A 24,910-nucleotide genomic window follows, 5' to 3' on the forward strand; every position below is an offset into this window, starting at 1 on the left:
TGCGAATTGTAAACTCGCCACAGCGTAAGAAACCATAAAAAGCTACTGTAAAAGCAGTATATAACATCTGGTCAATAAAAGGTGAAAAAATCCCTTCTTTAAGCTTAACACATAAATGTTGAAGGATATCAAAAGTAATGGGTAAGCGATCTTTAATGATTGGTTTCTGTAATCTTTTAATAGAATTTAAAAACAAGGACAGTCTCTCTAAATTGTTACTGGAATTATTGAAAGGAGAACATATGTTGTCCTTTAAGCATCTATGTCTAATTCCACATATGTATAGTTTAATGGTAGAGTACTGTAGTTTGAGATGTTGAAAGCAATGTGTAGCAAAATATATCAACAGATCTTCTGACACTGAATAAGGCTTGCTGTCAGTAACACTTATACCATTTAATAGCAAAAATTTTAAAAAATGATTATAACCAGTCTCATATGACACTTTTGTCCCTTCGGAAATAGAAAAATTCCATAAATTACTAACTGTTTCACTCAGTGCCACATTACTTCTGATGCACTTGGAACTATGCATGGACTCTGTTCTGCTTTTGGGGCCAGCTTGTGAAAACGGGTGATCTGTAAACGAGACAAAGCATCCGAAATTTGGTTTTTATAACCTGGAACATGTTTTGCACTAAAGTAAAAATTATATTTAGCTGCACACCAAGTCAGCTGTCTCATCAATTTCATAATTTCTAAAGTTTTTGATCTCCCCTTTTTCACAATAGCTACAGTGGCCTCATTATCACACCAGAATAATATTCTTTTACAAGACCACTCTGGCCCCCAAAGCAGTGCTGCTACAACAATAGGATATAATTCTAAAAAGGCTATTGAAAGGTTGTTTGTCAATGATGGTAATTCCAAAGGCCAGGTTGAATAAAAGAATTTCCCCCGAAAAAAGCCCCCAAATCCTATTGTTGACGCAGCGTCTGTAAATAATTCCATATCAAAGCTACTTGTAAATTCATTTTCATGAAACATAGTAATGCCATTCCAGTTTGACAAAAAACGTAACCAAAAATCTAAGTCTGTTCTACATTCTGTGCTTAAATGCACAAAGTCAGACAAATCTTTAACTGTAGTTGACAAGTTAATCAAATAAGAAACAAAAGACCTTCCAGGTAAAATAACCCTGGAAGCAAAATTTAAATGTCCCAATAACTGTAAAAGTTCTCTTTTTGTACAAGATGATTTGTTTTATTATAATATAAGTTTGCCCTTTGGGAGTCAGTATCTCAGCTAGGAAAATTTTGCTCCAGGCCCTGTCGACGACACTTGGTATAGTGGGTAGCCAAGCCCCGTGGACATGGACACTCCGCCAATCAACTGGAACGCAGAGGGTTCCAAAAAGGGGATGAAGCGATGCTTCATCTCGTAGCAGGGTGCTACGAAAAGGGGTTGAATTGACGGTGGAGAGATGAAAAGTAGTTAATTACTTGGGGATTAGAAGAGAAATTAACCAGTGGTGAATTTCGTAATGGTCCAAAAATCAGATGTGAAACAGCTGAGTGACCCCCTAAACCAGGGATGCAGATTAAAACAAAACTTTTTGAAATCATATAATACTTTGAATATTTCCTGTTAATCATGAAAAGGAAATATGCATGTTGCTGTCTTTTTATCCTTGTTTAAAATAAATTTGAAAGGGTATACATAGGGCCCTCATATCTTTTGAAGTGATTCTTAAATTGAATATTTACTTTTTCATGTTCTAATTGTTGAAAGCAAACAGTCTTGTTTTACTTAACATACCAATACAATATTAAGAATCATCAGTGGCATAGATTTATATGTGTTCTTTATGTAAAAAGTTACAAAATATCTATGAATGTGTTATATTGCAGAAATATGTAGTTTTGTGAGATTAACCTTCATATGTATATAGTTTTGTGAGATTAACCTTCATATGTCTTTTATTTCAGAATAAAGTTATTGCCACAATTGATGAAACCGTCTTATATGTACAGAATCAGAAGAAAAAAGTCAGGTAAGTGGCCCCCCCACAAATAATGAAACTGTCTTATATGTACAGAATCAGAAGAAAAAAGACAGGTAAGTGGCCCCCCCACAATTAATGAAACCGTCTTATATGTACAGAATCAGAAGAAAAATAGTCAGGTAAGTGGCCCCCCACAATTAATGAAACTGTCTTATATGTACAGAATCAGAAGAAAAAAGTCAGGTAAGTGGCCCCCCCACAATTAATGAAACTGTCTTATATGTACAGAATCAGAAGAAAAAAGTCAGGTAAGTGGCCCCCCCACAATTAATGAAACCGTCTTATATGTACAGAATCAGAAGAAAAAAGTCAGGTAAGTGGCCCCCCCCACAATTAATGAAAATGTCTTATATGTACAGAATCAGAAGAAAAAAGTCAGGTAAGTGGCCCCCCCCACAATTAATGAAACTGTCTAATATGTACAGAATCAGAAGAAAAAAGTCAGGTAAGTGGCCCCCCCCCACAATTAATGAAACTGTCTTATATGTACAGAATCAGAAGAAAAAAGTCAGGTAAGTGGCCCCCCCCCCCCCCCCCCCCCCCACAATTAATGAAACTGTCTTATATGTACAGAATCAGAAGAAAAAAGTCAGGTAAGTGGCCCCCCACAATTAATGAAACCGTCTTATATGTACAGAATCAGAAGAAAAAAGTCAGGTAAGTGGCCCCCCCCACAATTAATGAAACTGTCTAATATGTACAGAATCAGAAGAAAAAAGTCAGGTAAGTGGCCCCCCCCCACAATTAATGAAACTGTCTTATATGTACAGAATCAGAAGAAAAAAGTCAGGTAAGTGGCCCCCCCCTCCCCACAATTAATGAAACTGTCTAATATGTACAGAATCAGAAGAAAAAAGTCAGGTAAGTGGCCCCCCCCACAATTGATGAAACTGTCTTATATGTACAGAATCAGAAGAAAAAAGTCAGGTAAGTGCCCCCCCACAATTAATGAAACTGTCTTATATGTACAGAATCAGAAGAAAAAAGTCAGGTAAGTGGCCCCCCACAATTAATGAAACCGTCTTATATGTACAGAATCAGAAGAAAAAAGTCAGGTAAGTGGCCCCCCACAATTAATGAAACTGTCTTATATGTACAGAATCAGAAGAAAAATAGTCAGGTAAGTGGCCCCCCACAATTAATGAAACTGTCTTATATGTACAGAATCAGAAGAAAAAAGTCAGGTAAGTGGCCCCCCCCCCACAATTAATGAAACTGTCTTATATGTACAGAATCAGAAGAAAAAAGTCAGGTAAGTGGCCCCCCCCCCCCCCACAAATAATGAAACTGTCTTATATGTACAGAATCAGAAGAAAAAAGTCAGGTAAGTGCCCCCCCCCACAATTAATGAAACTGTCTTATATGTACAGAATCAGAAGAAAAAAGTCAGGTAAGTGCCCCCCCCCCCCCCCACAATTAATGAAACTGTCTTATATGTACAGAATCAGAAGAAAAAAGTCCGGTAAGTGCCCCCCCACAATTAATGAAACTGTCTTATATGTACAGAATCAGAAGAAAAAAGTCAGGTAAGTGGCCCCCCACAATTAATGAAACTGTCTTATATGTACAGAATCAGAAGAAAAATAGTCAGGTAAGTGGCCCCCCACAATTAATGAAACTGTCTTATATGTACAGAATCAGAAGAAAAAAGTCAGGTAAGTGGTAAAGGAGATACAGTTTGCTCTGATTCTTCTTTTGAATCTGTTCTTACAGACAATTCTAAAAATAAAGAGGCCTATCAATAATGATTTTTTGGAAAGTTTGCTATAGCTTGCTTTTGCTACTTTCCATAGCCATCAGCCTCAAATTTATGGTGACAGATTATCGCCATTTATTCTGATCCGAGATAATTTAGTTCTAGTACTAGTGTTTGAATACTGATTCTTGGAAGGTTATTTTAAAATTTTGAGTAACTTCTCATTTGACTGAAAAGATTACAGCTTTAATAAATAAAAGAATTGAATGTTCACCGACGATTCAGATGAATTTAACTTCATTTTGAAAATGAGTATCTCAAACACTACTTCGCGGATCTGCCATACGCTGAAAAGAAAATCACAAGAAATCTACGCCAGATTGCGTCAGTTTCATTCATGAAAATTTCATGAATGAACATTTTCCGCTCTACTTTTACCTGTTTACTATGTACGTACGTAAACGTGGTAAAAGCCCGAGAGTATCGAAAAAATCTGGAACGAAGTGACCAAGCCGTCAGATAATTGACAAGTGATAATTGTTTGTTATAACTTAATAATTCTTATGTCTCTGTAATAGACGAGTACAGGTAAATACGGTACCGTCTTTCATAAAAAAAAATAGTTTTAAAATACATTGTGTTTGTCTAAACATCGATCGAAAGGTTTTGATGCCAAAAATCATTTGAAAACTTTTAATTCTGTTATTTAAATACATTCCAATGTGGATATAAGAGCCTTCGCTCGTTAAGCATGCTCAAGTGGATCAAACTGACAGCAGAAAAACATTGACCCAACGTCAATTCTTCTTCAGTCTTCTTCCAATAATTTACATCGAGCATCATACCACCTCTGGTGTATTATCGCAAATTCGTATCATATAGCATCCATATTAAAAACAACCGAGTCAGCATCTTCTTCTTAGAATAACATAGCTCAGGATATGAAGACAAGTGCTGTAGAAATGATAAAGTTTCATGAAATTATGATGATGTGTACCCTTTGGCTAAAATGGCTGCATTTTCACCTCAAAATTTATATAGATTACAGACAAACACATGCATAGTATGCCCTATTTAAATAGAAATGTTATTGCTTTGTCATCCAAACACAGAGGCAATGATTACCATAATATATCAAACGAATGGCTTACAACAAAAAAATTATGAATCTAGCGTATATAAACTTTTTATTTCTGTGGTCATACTGCTGTTGTTATGCTCCCACCGTATTGAGTTTTATCCTTGTTCTTCTGTAAGTATGTACATTCTTCCCTTACTTATAAGTACCTCCGTATATATCCCAAAATTCGTTTCTGTTCTCTTACTTCAGTTTGCCTGAACCAAATTGTATGAAACTGATACGCAATGCTTATAACCACAATTCACAAGTCAAGTTTGAATTTTAGTTGCGTTACTTTTACCATTTTAACGTTTAATGCTACTTTACAAAAAGAAAAGTTGCTGTAAATTTAAGTTTCTTGTCTCTAAGTATAGTTTGTCTTAACCAAATGTTATGAAACTTATACACAATTCTCATTACCACAAACACTGATCAAGTTTGAATTTTGGTGGATTTATTTTTACTGCCCTAGGGTTGTGCCGTGTTACAAATGAAACCAGATGCTCTGCAGGGCAAAGCTTTATACGACCGCAGAAGTCGAACCCTGAACAGTTGGGACAAGTATGGCCACAACATTCAAGCTTGATACAGCTCTGACTTTGGATTGCGATCAAATTGTTGACATAACATATTGTTTTCTGACACAAAACAAATGTAAAGATCTTACAATTCTATTGCGCAATACTGTATAATTAGAATGAATACACAATGTTTATTAACCCATTATTTATATCAAGTAAAATTAAATTTTGGTAGTGTCACATTTACAGTTCTTGAGTTTATAACGTTAATGCTAGCGAGGGCATCATTTGAGACCCATGGACATGTTCCCTTATTTTTTTTTATAAAAGCCTTTAATATAAATTCACTTTCTTTACAGTTGTATTGATTTAAGTTACTGTAACTGTCTTATTTATAAGTTAGGATGCAGTATTGTTTGCTAAGAATCAATGCTATCCAAAAGAGTTCAAAGAATGAAAATGTATTCATAACTATAGTCCACAATAAAGGTTGTCAATAATGAGAAATGTTTGTACCATATACATGTAGAAAGCTTTAAAAGGCCCCGTTATGAAACATGTGGAACAATTCAAACAAAAAAAACTTACGTGTTAATTTACTAAAAACAAATATGAAGGCCCTAAACCAATAGAAAAATACTAATTCACAGGCCCTTGAAGTTGACATGGCATGGGTACTTAAAAAAATTAACAGAGCTTTCTGCATGTATATTTCATTATTTTAGATCTACAGTTTAAGGTTGCAATCATGAGAAAATATCAAAACTTTTTATGATAAACATAAAAAAGTGATTTTTGATAATTACTGACGAGACAATGGTTTAGTTTAAAACATCAAAGCTGTGATGAAATACATATATTTGAAATAATACACGTCTATAACCTTTTTGGAATAATACACAGCTACAGTTGCAAACTTTCCAGAGGTGCTATCCAGCTCTTTGATTAAATTTACTTTTTTTATTTCAATGATTGAATATACTGTGCTTTTATTCGTGGGGTACCAATTTTTGTGGTTTTCGTGTATGACTTAATCCACAAATTTAAGTGTCCAACGAAATAAAACAACCATCGTCCAAATCGAGACATGGAAAGATCCCCATGAAGGTTTGACTACTGATATGATATATATTGAATAACCTAGAATCTGAGAATACTTTAATAGCAGTCACAGAACTACAACTACATGCAGGATTATACCCATTTAATCTTTAATAACCTAAACTGTAGTACTTTTGATCTTTTTTTTGCGATGAAAGTCACATTTCTGGTATTCATATGCTAGTATGATAAAAAATTCATTGTACATCCTCATAGTTCTTGTACATATGGGAAATAATAATTTCATGCTAGTCTTGATTTTGATAAGAATTATTTGACAATTCAAGATATATATCTTATATATACGTTTATAGCATTTGTTTATGATACTGATTTCTTTAGGTGACTTGTGTATGGCCTAATTAACACCTTTGATGGTCCTTAATCTGTTGATCACTTTATCTTGGGTTAATTAGTGTTGTCATTTCCATTTGCACGGTTCAATGTTTACTTTGCAATTTCCTTCAATCCAAATATTTGTAACCTTCGTTTTGCATTTGCGCCGATCTGCATTTCATTTGCACCGATTTTCTTTTCTCTTTTCATTTGCGCCGAATATTTTTACAGGAAAATGTACAGGTGAATGTTACTTTTCATTTATCATTATTGACCTCTTCCATCAGCCATTTATACAAATGATATGAATTGTCAATCATGCTATTTATATGACTGTAGTATACATCTATATATGACTGTTGTCCTCTGCTATTATGCTTCTACATGTAGTATACTTGGGATGGTACATTGTATATTGGTAAAATTTGGTTAAAACGTTGTTTACCTGTCTTTGAGTTACGTTTTTAAAATGCGAACTCTAGAAATGGCCACATCAGTACGTAAGACAGAGAAAGAATATTGACAATTACGACAAATATACAAGAGACGTTATCACAAAAAAAGAATGTATTAGTTGTGTTGCCCCTAAGTACTTGGCAAGAACAGATTTATGATTTTAATGTATTCCGTTTTTATGGATTTTATTGTTACAAAATAGATTTTTAAATCTTGATTTTAGTATGAACAGAGTGCTTTTATCTTAGGTTTTTACTTCTTGATTTGAAGGTGTGTGAACATAGTGCGTTTAAATTGACTACGTTACTAGCCTGCTTGACATCCTACGTCTACCTCCCCGTGGTGAGGCTATTTACTCACCTGAAAATGCAATTAGGAGCAAATATAAAATCAGCGGAAATGCAAAAATGAAATCGGCGCAAATGAAAGAATGAGAATTTTAAAAATTAGCGCAAATGTCGTACGCCCCTTCGTTTTTAAAAGCTTTCATTTAATGATTTTTCAATATTTTTTTTACTATAAAAATCCATGAATTCAAAAACCCACGAATATGTGAATATTGCTGAAACCAAGAAAATTGATACCCACGAATTAAAGTATTTTCACAGTAGTTCTTTTGTAAACACAAAATGATAGTATTTTGATATGATAAAGTGTTGAAAATGAAATATTCCCCTCACATGAGTTTCATCCTCATTGAGTGACATAAATCATGGATCAAGGACAAGAAAATAATCTTCTGAAACTGGTTTTTGTCGAGCCTGCAAACCAGGAATTTAAATGTTCAACTAACTACAAGTTTTCTTGAGGAATGTTTGCATACTTTTCCAAAACCATGAAATTAAACATCCACAAGTATGCAAGTTTTACTCAAACCACAAAAATTGGTACCCATGAAAATAGATGAATCCACAGTCAGTCCTTTATCTCTGTAAAGGCTATATAGGCTTTTGATAGTCCCATCTGTAACTGTTTTGCCTTGCTGATCATGGGTTAGTCCCATCTGACAAAGTTGATCTGCATATTTATTATATTGTACCCATGTTCTTTACCAATCACAGGATTGATATGTATTTTCATTATTTTGTAGACATACTTTAGAAAAAACCCAGCAAACAGAATTCACCTGTGTAGCGTGCCATCCTACCGATGTTTGTGTTGTGACAGGATGTCAAAATGGACGTATTTATTATTGGTAAGTAAATATGTCAATTTGTAATTCATGAAGATGTTAAGTGTTCCAGATTGCATATTAGCATGATTTAGTATGTTTTGATATTAAGCTAAAATGTCCCAAAATTTTAAAAGATATATATATATTTTTAGTTTAATATAAATGTGGTATGATTGCAAATGATTCAACATCACAAGCGCCAAAAAGACACTGAAATAAACAGCTATAGGTCACTTTACCACCTTAAACAGTGAGCACAGCCCAAACCGCATAGTCAGCTATAAAAGGACCCAAAAAGACTATTGTGAAACAATTCAAACGAGAAAACTAAGGGTTCATTTAATGAATGAAAAACTAAAATGTGACACAGCAACAAACAACCTCTGAATTACAGGCTTCTGACTTGGGACAGGCATATACAACAAGTTTGTATGTATACTAATTTGTTGACACGTTTTTTTTTATTCTAGGTACAACATATTTAGGAAAGATAAAGTTGTAAAGACTTACTACCATTGGCATGCCCTACCTGTGTTAGACCTGTGTTTTACTGTTGAAGGTTTGCTTTGATATTTTAATTTTGTCTCTACAGCCATATGTCAAAAGTATTTCATCTTTCAATAATTCCATACAATTTCATATAAGAACACATTTTTGATAAAAAAAAATTCTACAGAAGATATTCTTTGTCAAAATTTAATAACTTTTTTTTTCATTTAATGCAGAAATGTTTGCAGCTTCTTGCAATAACTTTTAAAATTTATTTATGATTTAGATTTTTAGGGAAATTGCAAAAAAATAGCATATAGCTACATAGGAATAATGTACACCTAATTTCATTATCTTTATACAAATAATGATTTCTAAGTAAATGACATTTCAAAAAAATAATTCATAGTAATGATTAAAACTGTTAGAAATTTATAAGAAAAACCTTGAAAAATTTCATCAAAATCAGACCTCAACTAAGTTCTTGGCTATTTTTAGAAAAGATGAATTCTTTAAATAAAATGATAGGGGAATTTCCTAAATGATGAAACACTTTAAGCCTAAGACTGTACCATCCATTCAAACTAACACATACACACATTTTATGTATAATAAGAACTAAACAATTCCATCATATATACAAAAATTACAAACTGAAGTGGAAAGAATGATTAAAACATGCTTTTTAAAAATAATTATCAGTTGAAAAAGATAAGTACATTTTATTTTGTTAGTCAATGAAAACTGGAATCATAGTAGACATCAATAGAAACTTTTGAGTTCGATGCATTTCCGTCAAAAACTTTGGTTTTAATGAACGTCACTCGTGCGTTTAGGTGTGTCATGACTTCTGTTTCAATGTTGAGTGAGTGGTTGAAAAACTATAAAGTTGTATTGCATGAATAATTCGGCAAATCAAACTCTCATAATTGAATCTGCACTAGGGAATTGTGATTAGTTACCTACGGAACAAATATCATTTCTAGTTTACGCTGCACATTGACGATCACTTAGACGCTTGATGAACGTTTATAGTGCAGGGATACAGGTGTGCCCCTCTATCTTGTGAATGACGTCACAAAGGCGCGTATAATTGACAAGTTTTCTCCGGTGACACTCGAAAGTGATCTATTGGTCCATTATGATTGCTCTGATGTTCTTCTGTCTGTATGGGATATTTGAAGTGAAAGCAGATAGCTGAAAATGAACAGTTGCCTTTAATAGATTTGCTGAATAAGAAAAATACACAGATACATTTAAGATATGTTTGTGTAATAGTTAACCTTTTCAGACGCTATGATTAGCAGGAAAAGCATATTTGCACAAGTGTATGCAGACCTTTATAAATTGGATAATTTGGATTGATGGAAAGCAATTGCAAGTCTAGTAATACTAGCATCATGTGATCAATATTTTGTAATATAATTACAATAAAATACTTATAGTATGTATACGGAGTCTTCTGAATAAGATTGTTTGCTATTGGAATTCGGATTGATGTTGGAATACGTGGATGTTAGGTGTCACTTTTATACAAAGTTTAATTTTTAGAATTGTTATAATTATAAAATTTATAAAAAAATATTGTCTACTTTGTATCTAGGTTCATATCTTTTAAGTGGTGGACATGAGTGTGTATTAGTTAAATGGCAATACAACTCAGATCAGAAAGATTTCTTACCAAGACTTGGAGCACCTATTAATCGTGTGACATGTTCCCATGACAACATGTACTATGCCACATGCCATACTGACAATGGTAAGTATATTGCCTCACTTCTGACTCCAAAGTAATAACAAGATCTTTAAATAAGGCCAGTTAAAATTAATTGCTAGATTTTTATCATCCCCGCCTGCCCTCTGAAATCGTCCCGCCCCGATTTTTTTTATTTAACAAAAATACAATTTCTGGATTTTGTTTATGTCCGTTACCGGGAACTATCGATAATTTCTTTTCATTCAAAACTTCCTTTTTGTATTTCTTCCGAGTAATTTAACGAAAATGATTAAGTCAACATATTCTGCTGTTCTATGATGACAACATCATCTACCGAGAATAGAGATTGATAACGAGAAGGGCATGAAATATTCGAGAAACGAGTAAAACACCTGGTCTTTAAACGCAAATTGTGGTATGCACAAGTGAATCGAAAACCATGTTTTTTTTATTTATACAATGACTTTGTGTCAAGAAATTTGGACTGTGAATGATATACTGTTTTGTTTTTTTGGTTGACAAACAGCAAACACCCTCTGTAACTTTCCCAATACCTTCAATTTAGTTATTAAACAAGAATTACTTTTTGGTTAAGTTCATATATATTTTACATCATAATTACTTTCAACACTGAGTTTACATTTTATTCTGTACTCACAATACTTGTGTAAAGATACAATTGTATCAATACATTTTATTGATTTTATGGGGACTACAACTACAAGCCATTGCTTAGAAAGCAAAATAAATTTGGTTTAGGTATAGTCCAACTGAAGAGAGCATTTCTCTTCTTTTTGATGTAATATGTTTCTAAGGGACAATTACATGTACAATGTATAACATGTATAAACCCCGTGGTATGAAAAAGTTGTGACGAGGGTTTCATATGAAATAAAATTTAAAAAATAAAATCCTTCCACCTGCCCCATTTTTTTCAAAAATTTGGATGAAAATCTACTATTTAGTTTTAGTTGGCCTAATGTAGATTTAGAAATTATAGTGATGTTTTTATAGATGCAAAAATGAGAAAGGGTTGTAATTACAATAATTTAAACTCACATTTTTTTTTTTTAAGAAGTGAAGCATAAATTTTCTCAGTATTGCAAAAATAATAATAGCATTTTGGTACAAAATCACAAAATGAAAATAATAAATGCATGCAATAATTTTGAATTTACAATATTGTGTTTACAGCTAAAACATAGATTTATAATATACATTTATAAACATAAATTAACTATACAGTTTGAATCATATTAAGGATATAATTAAATGTCTTATAGATGAGTAAATCTTATAGTTGTTTTTTTGAAATGATGTTTTTAAAAAAGAGTAATTGTAAATGATGTTCTTTAAGAAGAATACTAGTATGCTGGTAATGATATTGAATGGTTATAAAGCCCTTTTATTTAATGATCTGGACTGGCTATAAATCCCTTAGTTAAACGACATTGATTTGCTAGAAAACCTGTGTTTAACGACCTTGGCTGTCTTTAAAGCCCTGTGTTTAATGACCTTGACTGGCTTTAAAGCCCTTTGTTTGATGACCTTGACTGGCTTTAAAGCCCTGTTATGTTCGGTAACAGGTATTAGTATTGTTTTAAAAAACATAATATGTTTTATTTGACAGTGATCAAGTTAATAACAAATAAATTTGATGTGAAACAAGTATACCAAGGACTTACATGTGCTCATCTCAGTGTGCAGAAAACACATCCAGTACCAGCAGGTTTGCACTATGACCCCAGGTCAAAGGCCTTAGTAACCAATGGAAAGATAGGACATTTACAGTTTTACTCTGTAACCAATGACAAACATCTGTATGATGTAAGTAGCTTATATGTTGATGAAGATAGGATAAATAACATTAAATAAACAGACAATGTTTACGTTTGTTGTTCCTGTTTTCAGTACAATTTACACATTGAAGAATATAATCAGCTTTGCAAGGAATATACTATAATCATTTTGTTGATTGTCTTGTCAAAGAGACAACAACCCTAACAAAGAGCAGAAAACAGCCCATGCTTCAACAAGGAGTAAAATCTATACAGTAAAATAAGCTGAACAAATTGCTGGATAAGAAAATGTAAACAATACAACAGAGAAACACATCAGTCTGAAATTTGCATCTACCATAAAACCAACAATTATGATAGATGGCCACAAATGCCAACACTAGGATTTCAGGCTCCTGGCCCAGAATTAACACATAACGACCTTATATACTGGTCTTTCAGCCAATATGATCATCATGACTAACACAGTATATATGCTGTTTATACACTGATCTTGTTTTTAATATTTTTAGTTGGATATTGTTGGACAAAATTACATATCACCTGAGAATATGGCAAAACCACTCACAGTTACAGAAGTTATGGCTGCAGACTTTAGTTGTCATGGGGACTGGCTAGCTACAGTGGAATTATGGGATGACCATGTGATGTCACCTGAATTGAGGCTAAAATTCTGGCAATTCAGGGAAGAAACTAGAAAGTAAATACCCTTTGTTCACAATGAAACTATTGTGATTAAAAATAAAGATAAAGTTATGGTAGAATTCAATATGTTAGACAAAGATGAAATCTGTGTTGATATGAAGGATTATCCTCCTTCCCAACACCTATATCACTCTGCTCTGTAATTCTTGTATTCAGGCTTCAAAACGAGACCAAGCAAGGCCACAATGTAAGAGGAGAAGTTGTCAGCAACGTCACAATGCGAGAGGAAACGTTATCAAGCTTGCTTTCGTCAAGCGTAAAACTGCCTTAGGAAGAGGGAAAAGACCATTAATAGAACAATAATCAGGTTTTCTTCGTATAGATATAGTAAAATATCAGTCGCCCTACATAATGCTAAAGTATTTACCTCAATCACTGTGCTCACTCGCCTAAAAGGTTCACATTGTGGCTTGCGGATGATATTTTAGGATATCAATGTGTAGAAAATCAGATTATATATACTTGTAAAATTCAATAGGATGTGATCTTGTGTAAACCAGAACTAGGCAGTTTTTCACTATTTTCTTGTAAAAGTACCTTAAAACCTAAAGTATGCAGTTAGTTGATACTGGAAGTGACTCAAAAAACTTGAACTCACTAATTATCTCCCTTATCTCTTAAAAAAAGTGGACAATCATATGTATTTTAAGAATCTGTTTTTAGATAATCCATTTTCTGACACCAGAAGGGACCTTCTAAGCACACAGTTATACTGTTTTCTCTTTCATGTTCTTTGTCCACAAATTTGAAAATGAGTGGGTAAGGGGAGTTAATTCATGCTATATTTTATAAAATGTATTGAAATGTAGTTTTCATTTTTTTTTTAAATGTTGCATAGTGTGTTTTAATCGATGAGTATTTTCAGCTATTAATTTTTTTTTCTCGCAGATATACGTTAAACACTACAGTAGAATTACCACATAATTTTCCAGTGACTTGTTTAAAAATACGTCCCGAAACTGGAGAAGATGATGACCAACCAATGGCAGTGACAACTAGTCTGGATAATTACTTCAAAACATGGACACTTGTTGATGACACAAATATATACAGTATGTGTGTTAATGTTTAAATATCATACAATGGAGATTTGTGTTTAATGATAAAAAAAATTATATGTCATATAAGTAACATTAAACTTGTGACATATACACACAAGTTACAACAATAAAAAAAACTGAGTTGAACACACACAAGTAACAACAATAAAATAACTGAGTTGAACACACACATATCTATCTATATATATATACAAGTCAAAAGTAACTAAGAGTCCCCTGTCCTCAACTCTAAAGACTATTTATAAAGGAAACTGTTTTTTTCACTTGGTTTATAATTATATTGGAAGGATTTAGTAGGACTACTAGTTTTTCAATATTAGATAGATTTGGAAACAGGATTATCCATTGCCATGTCATTAAAAAGTTGTATATGTAAAACATTATTAGTTTGACAGTAGAGGAGAAAGTGATTTTCATCTTCTAAGGTTTTACAAGTTGGACATGTTCTAAAAAAAAGCTCTAAAAATATATGGTGAAGTGAGAAATCTTTTAAAATCATACCTTTTCTACACTGCCCAATACACCGAAGACATCTTTTACCTGAAAGGTTAATGTTCCAGTACATTACCTTTCTTTAAAACTAGTTTAAAATTGTATAAAGCAGACTTTAACTCAAATTTTCTTTTATACTCTATTTTATTACAACAACTTTATTTCAGGGAAGAATAAGAAATGGATGTGTAAATTCTCTGGCTATTACCGTTATTCCCCTGCTAGTACAGCTGCCTACTCAGATGACGGGTCATTGTTATGTGTAGGGTTTGGTTCTGTTCTGACCATCTGGGATCCCGATACTAATGTATTACTACAGACCTTAGCTGGACAAAAAGATCAATCTGATATACAGTAAGTATTACTACAGACATTAGCTGGACAAAAAGATAAATCTGATATACAGTAAGTATTACTACAGACATTAGCAGGACAAAAAGATAGATCTGATATACAGTAAGTATTACTACAGACATAAGCTGGACAAAAAGATAAATCTGATATACAGTATGTATTACTACAGACCTTTGCTGGACAAAAAGATAAATCTGATATACAGTATGTATTACTACAGACCTTAGCTGGACAAAAAGATAAATCTGATATACAGTAAGTATTACTACAGACCTTAGCTGGACAAAAAGATAAATCTGATATACAGTATGTATTACTACAGACCTTAGCTGGACAAAAAAGATAAATCTGATATACAGTAAGTATTACTACAGACCTTAGTGGGACAAAAAGGTGCCAGCTGAAGGACGCCTCTGGTGAGGGAATTTCTCACTACATTGAAGACTTTTTGGTGACCATTCTGCTGGTGTTTTTTCTATGGTCGGGTTGTTGTCTCTTTGACACATTCCCCATTTCCATTCTCAATTTTATTTGTAGCTTAGATATGGGTAATGTAGGTAGCATACATATTTTTGTTTAACCATGAAAATCTCTTTTGAAGCAATATTTGAATGATAATAATTTATGTAGTGAGAGGTTATGTATTTGTTGACTGTTTATTGGTTAGTCATTTAGGTTCTAGACTCACTCATTATGTTTTATTTAATAGATTTATAGAATTTGGGAAATACAGCTGTTCTCATCTGTTGACTGCATGCAGCACAGAAAGTTTAGTTACCTGGAATCTATCATCCTGCACAGGTTAGTTTATTTTATGAACAACAAGGTAATTACCTTCTGAACTACAATAGATAAGCCAAAATACAGTAAACAGCAAAACAATAATATCATGATAAAATCTGTAAATAAAGGGCCTTCACTGAAGTTTTGGATCTATTAGTTGAAGCTATTATACAACTTTTTTTTTGCTATTTTGCAATTATATTAAAATCTATAATAGATAGAGAGAAAGTGTCACTAGCAAAAATGGTCAGCAATATCTACAAGAAAATTTGGTCATGAAAATCTGTAGCTCAATTGCTGTTGTAGTTTTTGTTCTCAAATGACTTGACATGTTTTTGGTACTTTTTTTAATAATCTCTCTTTAGTCTATCTGTGTGCATGACTACTGTCACTGTTGCTCATTATTTTGATGTTGAATATTTTTGACAGGTGAGCAATTAATTCTCCAGGCAGGTTCTAGATTTTTCATATCAGAGGATGTCTGGAAACCAAACAATTTATTTTATAAAGCCTAAAGTTCTTTCATATGTTCTCACTTTATGTTTATGACTAAGATCTGTCTTAAGTTTGTAGTAATCATATGTTAATGACTAAGATCTGTCTTAATATTGTAGTAAACATATGTTTATGACTAAGATCTGTCTTAATATTGTAGTAAACATATGTTTATGACTAAGATCTGTTAATATTGTAGTAAACATATGTTTATGACTAAGATCTGTCTTAATATTGTAGTTAACATATGTTTATGACTAAGATCTGTCTTAATATTGTAGTTTAGTTTTAGTTTAAACATATTTATTTATATTGTAGTTAACATATGTTTATGACTAAGATCTGTAACTACATATGTTTATGACTAAGATCTGTCATAATATAGTAGTTAACATATGTTTATTTTGATTTTAAACATATTTTATTCATTAAGATATGAAAAGGATTGAGCAACAGGCACAGCCTATAAAAGCTCTCTCCATAATACATGTACAAGGTATGATTCAATTTATACAACAACTGTATTTAAAATAATGCAATTTAGTGGAACATGCATGCTACTTGTGAGCACACACGAGCAAAATATGTTAACAGTGTTACTTAATAAATGCAAAGTATAAATAAATATATAGGCAATTAATCATCAGTTATTTAAATTACCTTGAAACATGCAAATATCCTTTATAAGTCATTAGAAATATATATATGGCTTGAAGGAGACACTAAGCTTGCTTAGTGGAATAAATGAATTAACGTTGGAGTGTAGAAAAAAAATAAAAAAATAAAAAATAAAACTAGATGAAACAAAAATTAAGTAAGTTTCAAACAAAACGTTGAGTGTCACTGATATATTTCTGAACAGATTTAAAAATAGCAATATTCATATCATATGATAATAATCTGTTTCCAAAAAGTAGTAATTCAATATTTATGTCAACATTATCAACAATGGAGTAAATGGAATCAAGAAGGATCTGTCTTACATCATTATACTTAGGGCAAATAAAAAAGAAATGTTTGTTATCCTCAACAGGATGGTTACAGTTTGTGCAAAAAGTGTTCTCAGATAAGAACTGATTAAATAAATGAGATTTAAGGTTGCTAGCATTATTTCTGAGTTGACAATGACTTATATTAAGTTTCCTTATCCCATAGTTGAAAGGTTTAAATATATCACCAGTCCTATAAAACTTATCCAGTCCACTTCTAAATATACCCAAACTTGGTGACTTTTGTAAGCTCAAAGGAAGACTATTCCAAAGTCTTATAGTGGAAGGAATGAAACTATTAAAATAAGAGCTAGTTCTAGCAAGAGGCGGGTGAAAAGTGTTATTTTCATTCCTCAAAGTATAAGGGGTTTGTCTGGGAAGATATGGCTGGATTAACTCATATAAGTATGCAGGTGTCATCCCATTTAATATTTTATAGAATAGTATAAGCTTATGTTTATTACGTCTATTCTCCAGAGTTTCTAAACCTAATTCAATATAAAGTTTCTGTCTGGAGGAATTACGTCGTAATCCTGTAATAATTCTAGCAGCTTCTATCTGAATATTTTCAAGGAGCTCAGTCTCATGCTGGGAACAATTGCCCCAAATAACATCACCATATTCTAATATAGGTCTAATAAAAGCATAATAAATACGGATAAGTGAACTCCTATCTAATAAGTGCTTAACTTGGCGAAGCACAGAAAGACGAGAGCATGCTTTTTTATAAATAATATCAATATGTGTATGCCATGAAGCTGATGACTGAAATGTTATCCCAAGATGACAGTGAATATTTATTTTCTCAACCTCTTCACCATTTATCCCAAAAAATACAGGTGGATGCTCCCTTTCCCTTCTAGTAAATACAATATTTTTAGTTTTCTTAGAGTTAAATTGAACAGCCCATGATTTTGCCCAATTTGAGATAACATCTAAGTCATTAGTTAAAGAAGCGGCTGCTACATCATGATCATCATCTACTATGACAAATAAAGAGGTGTCATCTGCAAAAAGTCTAATATCATTAGCAATGTCATTAACTATATCATTTATATAAACAAGAAACAGAAAGGGTCCCAAAACTGATCCCTGGGGGACACCTGCATGTACACTTCTTAGAGTTGACGAAAAGCCTTCTGAAACTACCTTTTGTTGACGATCCGAAAGATAACTTTCTATCCACGATAAGAGCTGGTCATTTAAGCCAGATTGTTTCAGTTTAAATAAAAGTCCTTTATGCCAAACTTTATCGAAAGCTCTAGATACATCACAAAATACAAACCTAACATCCCTACCACTATCCATATTACTAATAATTTTATGATATATTTCGATTAACTGATTAACAGTAGAATCACCTGGTTGGAATCCAGATTGAAACTTTGACAAAAGGTTATTACTCCTCATATAATTATACAAATGTTTAAATAAAACTTTTTCCATAATCTTACAAACAATACTAGTAACAGATATTGGACGATAGTTTAGAGCTGAATGTGGACTACCTTTTCCTTTAAAGATAGGATTAACATGTGCAATTTTCCATAACAGTGGAACCTGTTTAACTGATAGAGACATATTAAATAACATATGTTTATGACTAAGATCTGTCTTAATATTGTAGTTAACATATGTTTATGACTAAGATCTGTCTTAATATTGTAGTAAACATATGTTTATGACTAAGATATGTCGTAATATTGTAGTAATCATATGTTTATGACTAAGATCTGTCGTAATATTGTAGTTAACATATGTATATGACTAAGATCTGTCGTAATATTGTAGTTAACATATGTTTTTGACTAAGATCCAGGGCTTTCCATTAAAATTGAAGTAGCAGGCTAAATTAAAATCATAGGCGGCTGTAACATGCGTTCGGCGAAGCCGGACGCCCACCAAGCTGTAAGCTTGGTGCCTTACAGCAGGGGGTCTGGGGGCCGCTCAAGGCCCCCAGAAGCTCTGGCATAAATAGAGCAAAATCCTGCATTCTCGCGATCTCCTGGCACCTAATTTCATCTTTCAAATCACCATTTTTTATGTATGAAATTAAAGAGAGAAAAAAAAAATCTTAAAGAAATTTCATTTTTTTTTACGTTAGTTTTTTATTTTCATTACCTTATGCTTAAAATTCATTTACTTTTAAAGGAGATTTATTTTTATAATAATCCGGTTTGTTAAAAATCTTGATCGATTTATTTTGCATAACTACGTGCATTTGTAAACAAATGACCCCTTTTCTCTCTGTTACGCGTATTTAAATCATACAATTATTTCTCAAGCATTGACAGAAAATTGATATATCCTCTGATTTTCTCTTTTTTTGTAAACTGTTCAACAAGTCGGATACATAAATCATTTGGAAATGTTTTTTATTTGAGGTCGAGTCGACAATGTTCTACTTTTGTTTTTGACCTTGATTCTCTGAACACCACGTGGGCTTTGAAAATTGAACTTCAAAAGATACTGTTTTCCAGATTCTGATCAATATGATCTACTACACTTTGTTTAATTTGAAAGATTAGTCCATAACATAAAATTGTCATCCTATCTGTTTGTCTTCACGTTTTAAAAGCCAAAAAAAGCCAACGAGTTAATGACCATCGGAACGTCTCTATTGTTATCCTTCAATGACCACCGGAACGACTCTCTTGTTATCTTTGAAAAGAAACGATGCATTCTGACTTTAAATAGACAACCAATCAGTGACCTGAATTCATGTGAACTATATTTAGCCCAAGGTAAACACTGACTTTTCATCCTTTGCGACAATACCTCTGTTGGCTGCCTGTAAACATTTGAACAAGAATTTTTTTTCTTTTTGAATTTATATTTTTGTCAGTGAAGTAGCCGGCACTTGAAGCCACCGTAAACGGCGGATTTCCGCCGGCTACCGGCTTCAATGGAAAGCCCTGAAGATCTGTCGTAATATTGTAGTTAACATATGTTTATGACTAAGATCTGTCTTAATATTGTAGTTAACATATGTTTATGACTAAGATCTGTCTTAATATTGTAGTAAACATATGTTTATGACTAAGATCTGTCTTAATATTGTAGTAAACATATGTTTTTATTTATGTCTTTTCAGTGCTTTGGAATATAGATTTCAACACAGTCAGTCTAATTTCTGACCCTGAAACAGATGTAATGGCTGTGATATCAAAAATCAGTGATGGTAAGTAGGTTGTATTTTGCGGTAAACTCTCAATTCTTAACTGTCTGTACGAATATTATTTCTGTAAATAAAACTGTTCATCTGACCATTGATTAACTCTTGCACAATTTTAAAACGAGTCAGATTATTGATGCCTCAAATAAAATGGAGAATGGAAATGGGGAATGTCAAAGAAATGGAGAATGGAAATGGGGAATGTCAAAGAGACAACCTGATCAAAGGGGCAGAAAACAGCCTAAGGCCATCAATGGGTCTTCAACACAGCAAAAAATCATGTACCCAGAGGCATGCTTCAGCTGGCCCCTAAACGAGAAATTTTTTTTCTAGTCCAGTGATAATGGACGTCATACAAAGCTAATAAAGGCTAGAGGCTTCTGACTTGGGACAGGTAAAAATGTGGCAGGGTAAAAGGGTTAAACATGTGTTGTGAGATCTCAATCCTCCCCTTAGGCTAATACCTCTAGCCAAAGTAGAAAAAACTAACTCACAGCAAAACTCAGTTGAAAAGAAGCCCCAGTCTGTATCGGAATGGGTGAAAAAAGACACTAATCAAAAAGATAATGGTACATACATGTTTAAATCGTTGTTCTATAAAATTATGTTAAGATTGTTGAAGATAAATAATAAGTGAGGGTTTTGTATTGACCAAAATAGAGAGTTGTGTGGGTGCTGTTAAGGGGGCTCACGGGTCTAAATCATTTTTTTCCTATTATAGGATTTCTCTTTATATTTTCATAATAGAAAAATGAAATAAAAATATGGGGTCACCGTTCATTTAAGCTCACAATCTGCCTCCGAATGAAGCATACATTTTTGTTAATGTCCTTTAGTCCAGTCAAACTAAGATTTAACCTCTAACTAATTGCAACAGAAAATATTTTAGTTCTAATCTATAGTATTATGTCCTTTATATACACAGAAAAAAGTCCCATAAAATCTAACTTGAGGAAAACTCAAAATCAGCATTTTAAATTTCCTATGGAAATTAACATTGGGAGGGGAGATAACTCTTGCAAAAATTAGTCTTTTTTGGTCAGTTTTTGGTTGTTTTTCTTGAAATTTATGTATAGTATGATACTTTGATGGGGTTATAAGTTTGTATTTGACTAAATTATATAATCTTCTGCTCATGAAATGTACAAAACAGAAGTGCTATGGGTAGTTTTATTTTTTTCGTACATTTTTCATTAAAGAAATTGCAAATTTGAAGCTTTGTAACCATTTAAAAAAAAAATGTGAAAATTTGGTATTGTTTATATCTGTATATTATGTTTTTTCAGCAACTTACTTATCTTAAGAAACTTTAAACCACAAAAAGAAGAATACATGCTTAATAATTTTTATTAACTTTGAGATTCTTTACCTTGACATGTTGAAAAATTCATAAAATGGTCAACTAATAAATTACGAAATCTAGATTATAGCTTGATAAAATATATGAAAACACCTTTAGAGTTGTTTGTTATACTCTAAAGACCGCTTAAAAATCAAGAATCAATACATTCTGATGAATAGAAGCGGTAAAGTTATAATTTTGTATCAATTTTTATAGATATTTCTGCCTTTTTTGCAAGAGTTATTTCCCTTTTCAATGCAAATCTCCATAGGAATTTTAAATGGTGATTTTTTTAGTTTTCCTCAAGTTAGATTTTATGGGACTTTTTTCTGTGTATATTTGGGGTATATTGCTAAAGATTAAAACTTAAAAATCTTCTGTTGCAATTACTTTCAGGTTAGGGTCAAATTTATGCTAGATTGACTGGACTATTCTTTTCTGTTGATCTAATAGGAGAAATAAAATTAATATCAAAATAAAAAAAGAACTAAATTACAGAAATCGCTGAAATTTTACAATTATTTAGTTCATTAAAAGCTTATTTGAAAACAATAATAAGAAATATAGGTCACTGATGAGTTAAAAAGGATATTTCAATTTTAATGCCCAAAAATGGCATTTTTGCATCAAAGGGAGATAATTTGGAGCTTTTTCAATGATAAAAACATTTTAAAAGTCATCTAGGGCTAATCCAAATCGATTCTTTTGGTTGATTTTTGTACCATATCATAAAATAATAACTAATAGTGTGATAACTAAAATTTGTAATGAAAAAATGTTTAATTTTTTGCCGAAATTTTTGTACCAGCAAGCCTCCTTAACATGGATAGATAGGAAAATAAATTTATCCTTCACAGGATTTATAAGAGAGATTTATTCAGTTAAAAGAAAATTATCTTTAAAAAAAATATCCTCTTTGTTATAATTTTTTTTTTTATTGAGAATAAATAATATATTTAAAAATATCTTAAACTATGCACATACATTTTTATTTTATTTTCAGTATATTTCTTTAGACCATCAAGTCCAGAGATTTTATATCATCAAAATACAATAAGTTCTAGAAAAGTGGCAAGTGCTGTTTTTATACCACAGAATCAAGGGAGACAATCTCAAACTGCACCTGAAAAAGGGAGACAACTGCCTACCCAATCAAAGTTATATTTCATCAACTCTGATCATCAACTTCTTTGTCTGTCAGAGGTTGATACAGCTGCTTCTGCATCTAAAACCATGGTAAGAAACTCATGAATAAAATTCCTGTATTTAATCTTATGATACTGTTGCCTAATTCATGAGGGCTTAATACGTTTGGTATAATGACAACTTTTATTTATGATACTGATTTTTAGGATGGATTTTTCCTTTCAGCAATAAGTTTATAAGGATTGATGTGCAAAATGTCAATGATTTTTTTTTTTTGTTTGAACTCTTTTATGCAGTTGGATTAATAGTGAATATTCAGTGCATTGAAAGTAAATGAAATAAAAATGATTGAAAACTCTCAAGAATTATTTAGTGTATAGTAAAAATGTGTGTTAAAAAAATCTTGAATTTTATACTGAAACTTATTTTCTTTGCAGTTTACCATACAACAAAATCTACCACAAACAACACTTAGTCTACTTTTATCTAAAGAAAATACAAAGCAGCCAGCTGTGGATTCAAGGTCAACTTCCAAGGACATAAAGTCATGGAAAGGAGTAAGTATATAACAAATAGATGTGGAAATAGGGCAAAAATATCTAATCAATTCATTGTTGGAATAACTTAAAATTAAAAAAAAAAAAAAATTGAAACACCCTTGACTTTTTATCGTAATTTTGAAGCTCTGAATTGCTTTATTAGATTTTCTTACAGTATGAATGGTCAAAACCATCAAATTAAAAGATTGAATGTTTACTTTATTATTTAAGGGGCCAAGGACCAAAAAGGACTTAAAAATATTTAGAAAAATTTAAGATTACTAGATGAGTTCAAAATGTTTTATTTGATCTAATTTGGATACAAACATACAATGAATAATATATCAGCTATATTATATTTTGTTGTGTATATGATACTTTATGTTAAGAGTGTTTATTTTTTTCAGCATTATCAAATTTAAAATGTTAGATTTTGATTCATATTTTATTGTTATTTAATTAATATTAGGTGTGGTTTTAAATTGTTTGTTTGTTGTCTTTAACTCAGTTTTTGGATACACCACCACAAGTCCAACCTGCAGTTACTTCCCTTTGTAAACAGTTTGTCCAGTCTATGCTTGTGAAGTCAGGAACAAATAGGTAAGATAGTAAAATATTGTGTAAGAGACTTTTAACTTTTTATTAGTTACAAAGATGTGTACCCAAAATATGACAAAATAATGACTAAAAAATTTGAAATGCCAACTTGACAATAAGTCCATGGATGAATTTTGCATTTAATGTTCTACTTGGGGTAGTTTAATTTCCGATAGACTGGCAAAAGGCTTATTATATACAGCAAAACTTTTAAAATAATAAACCTTCATGTGTACCTGACAATAAAACCTCCATTTAAGGAGGTAGACCCAGGTTAAGGGAAATAACTCTTAAAATCATCAGTACGTTTGTGTCAACCATTTTCAAAAATATATTCTAAGCTTCTATGTTACATAGATTATTTTCAATCTGTTTTATGTAAATGCTTAAAATACATTGATGAACTTGACTTTTACAAACGCTTAACTGATCTTAAGAGTTATCTGCCTGAACCAAGGTCTACCACCTTAATAGTTACATTACACTACCTAAACAATACTTGGGGAAATACGCGCAATTGTTTCTAAATAATGGTAACGTTTTCTTCTCTATCTCAGTCCATATCGTAAACTTGGATATGTATGATAGCTCGTTTTGAAGCTGAGACATTTTCACAAATGTGGTTAAATTTTTGGGGTAGGAAGTGTGATTAATTTTTCTATAAATTAGCATACCCCGAAAATCATTTCATGATGGGGCTCCTTGTGGTTAAAAAATCCCTTTTTCCACACAATAATTTCTTTGAAAAATTAATACTTTGAATATATTAAATAACTCCATAGTTTTTAAATATTTATTCTATGGTCCTCTACTTTCCA

General features: G+C 32.0%; 1 protein-coding gene across 1 annotated transcript in view; it reads left to right on the forward strand.

Annotated features, from left to right (window-relative positions):
• LOC134714995 (WD repeat-containing protein 75-like) overlaps nucleotides 1-24,910 on the forward strand; it is a 38,078-nt gene that overhangs the window by 11,924 nt on the left and 1,244 nt on the right. The window contains exons 6-18 of the mRNA XM_063576801.1: nucleotides 1,929-1,993; nucleotides 8,326-8,430; nucleotides 8,880-8,968; nucleotides 10,502-10,657; nucleotides 12,246-12,442; nucleotides 12,927-13,114; nucleotides 14,008-14,171; nucleotides 14,840-15,026; nucleotides 15,736-15,827; nucleotides 20,388-20,474; nucleotides 22,814-23,046; nucleotides 23,394-23,513; nucleotides 24,004-24,095. Of these exons, the coding sequence (XP_063432871.1) occupies nucleotides 1,929-1,993; nucleotides 8,326-8,430; nucleotides 8,880-8,968; nucleotides 10,502-10,657; nucleotides 12,246-12,442; nucleotides 12,927-13,114; nucleotides 14,008-14,171; nucleotides 14,840-15,026; nucleotides 15,736-15,827; nucleotides 20,388-20,474; nucleotides 22,814-23,046; nucleotides 23,394-23,513; nucleotides 24,004-24,095 (1,775 nt within the window). The remainder of the gene's footprint in view (nucleotides 1-1,928; nucleotides 1,994-8,325; nucleotides 8,431-8,879; nucleotides 8,969-10,501; nucleotides 10,658-12,245; nucleotides 12,443-12,926; nucleotides 13,115-14,007; nucleotides 14,172-14,839; nucleotides 15,027-15,735; nucleotides 15,828-20,387; nucleotides 20,475-22,813; nucleotides 23,047-23,393; nucleotides 23,514-24,003; nucleotides 24,096-24,910) is intronic.

This window comes from Mytilus trossulus, chromosome 4, assembly GCF_036588685.1.
Source record: "Mytilus trossulus isolate FHL-02 chromosome 4, PNRI_Mtr1.1.1.hap1, whole genome shotgun sequence".
NCBI classification, from domain to species: Eukaryota; Metazoa; Mollusca; class Bivalvia; order Mytilida; family Mytilidae; genus Mytilus; species Mytilus trossulus.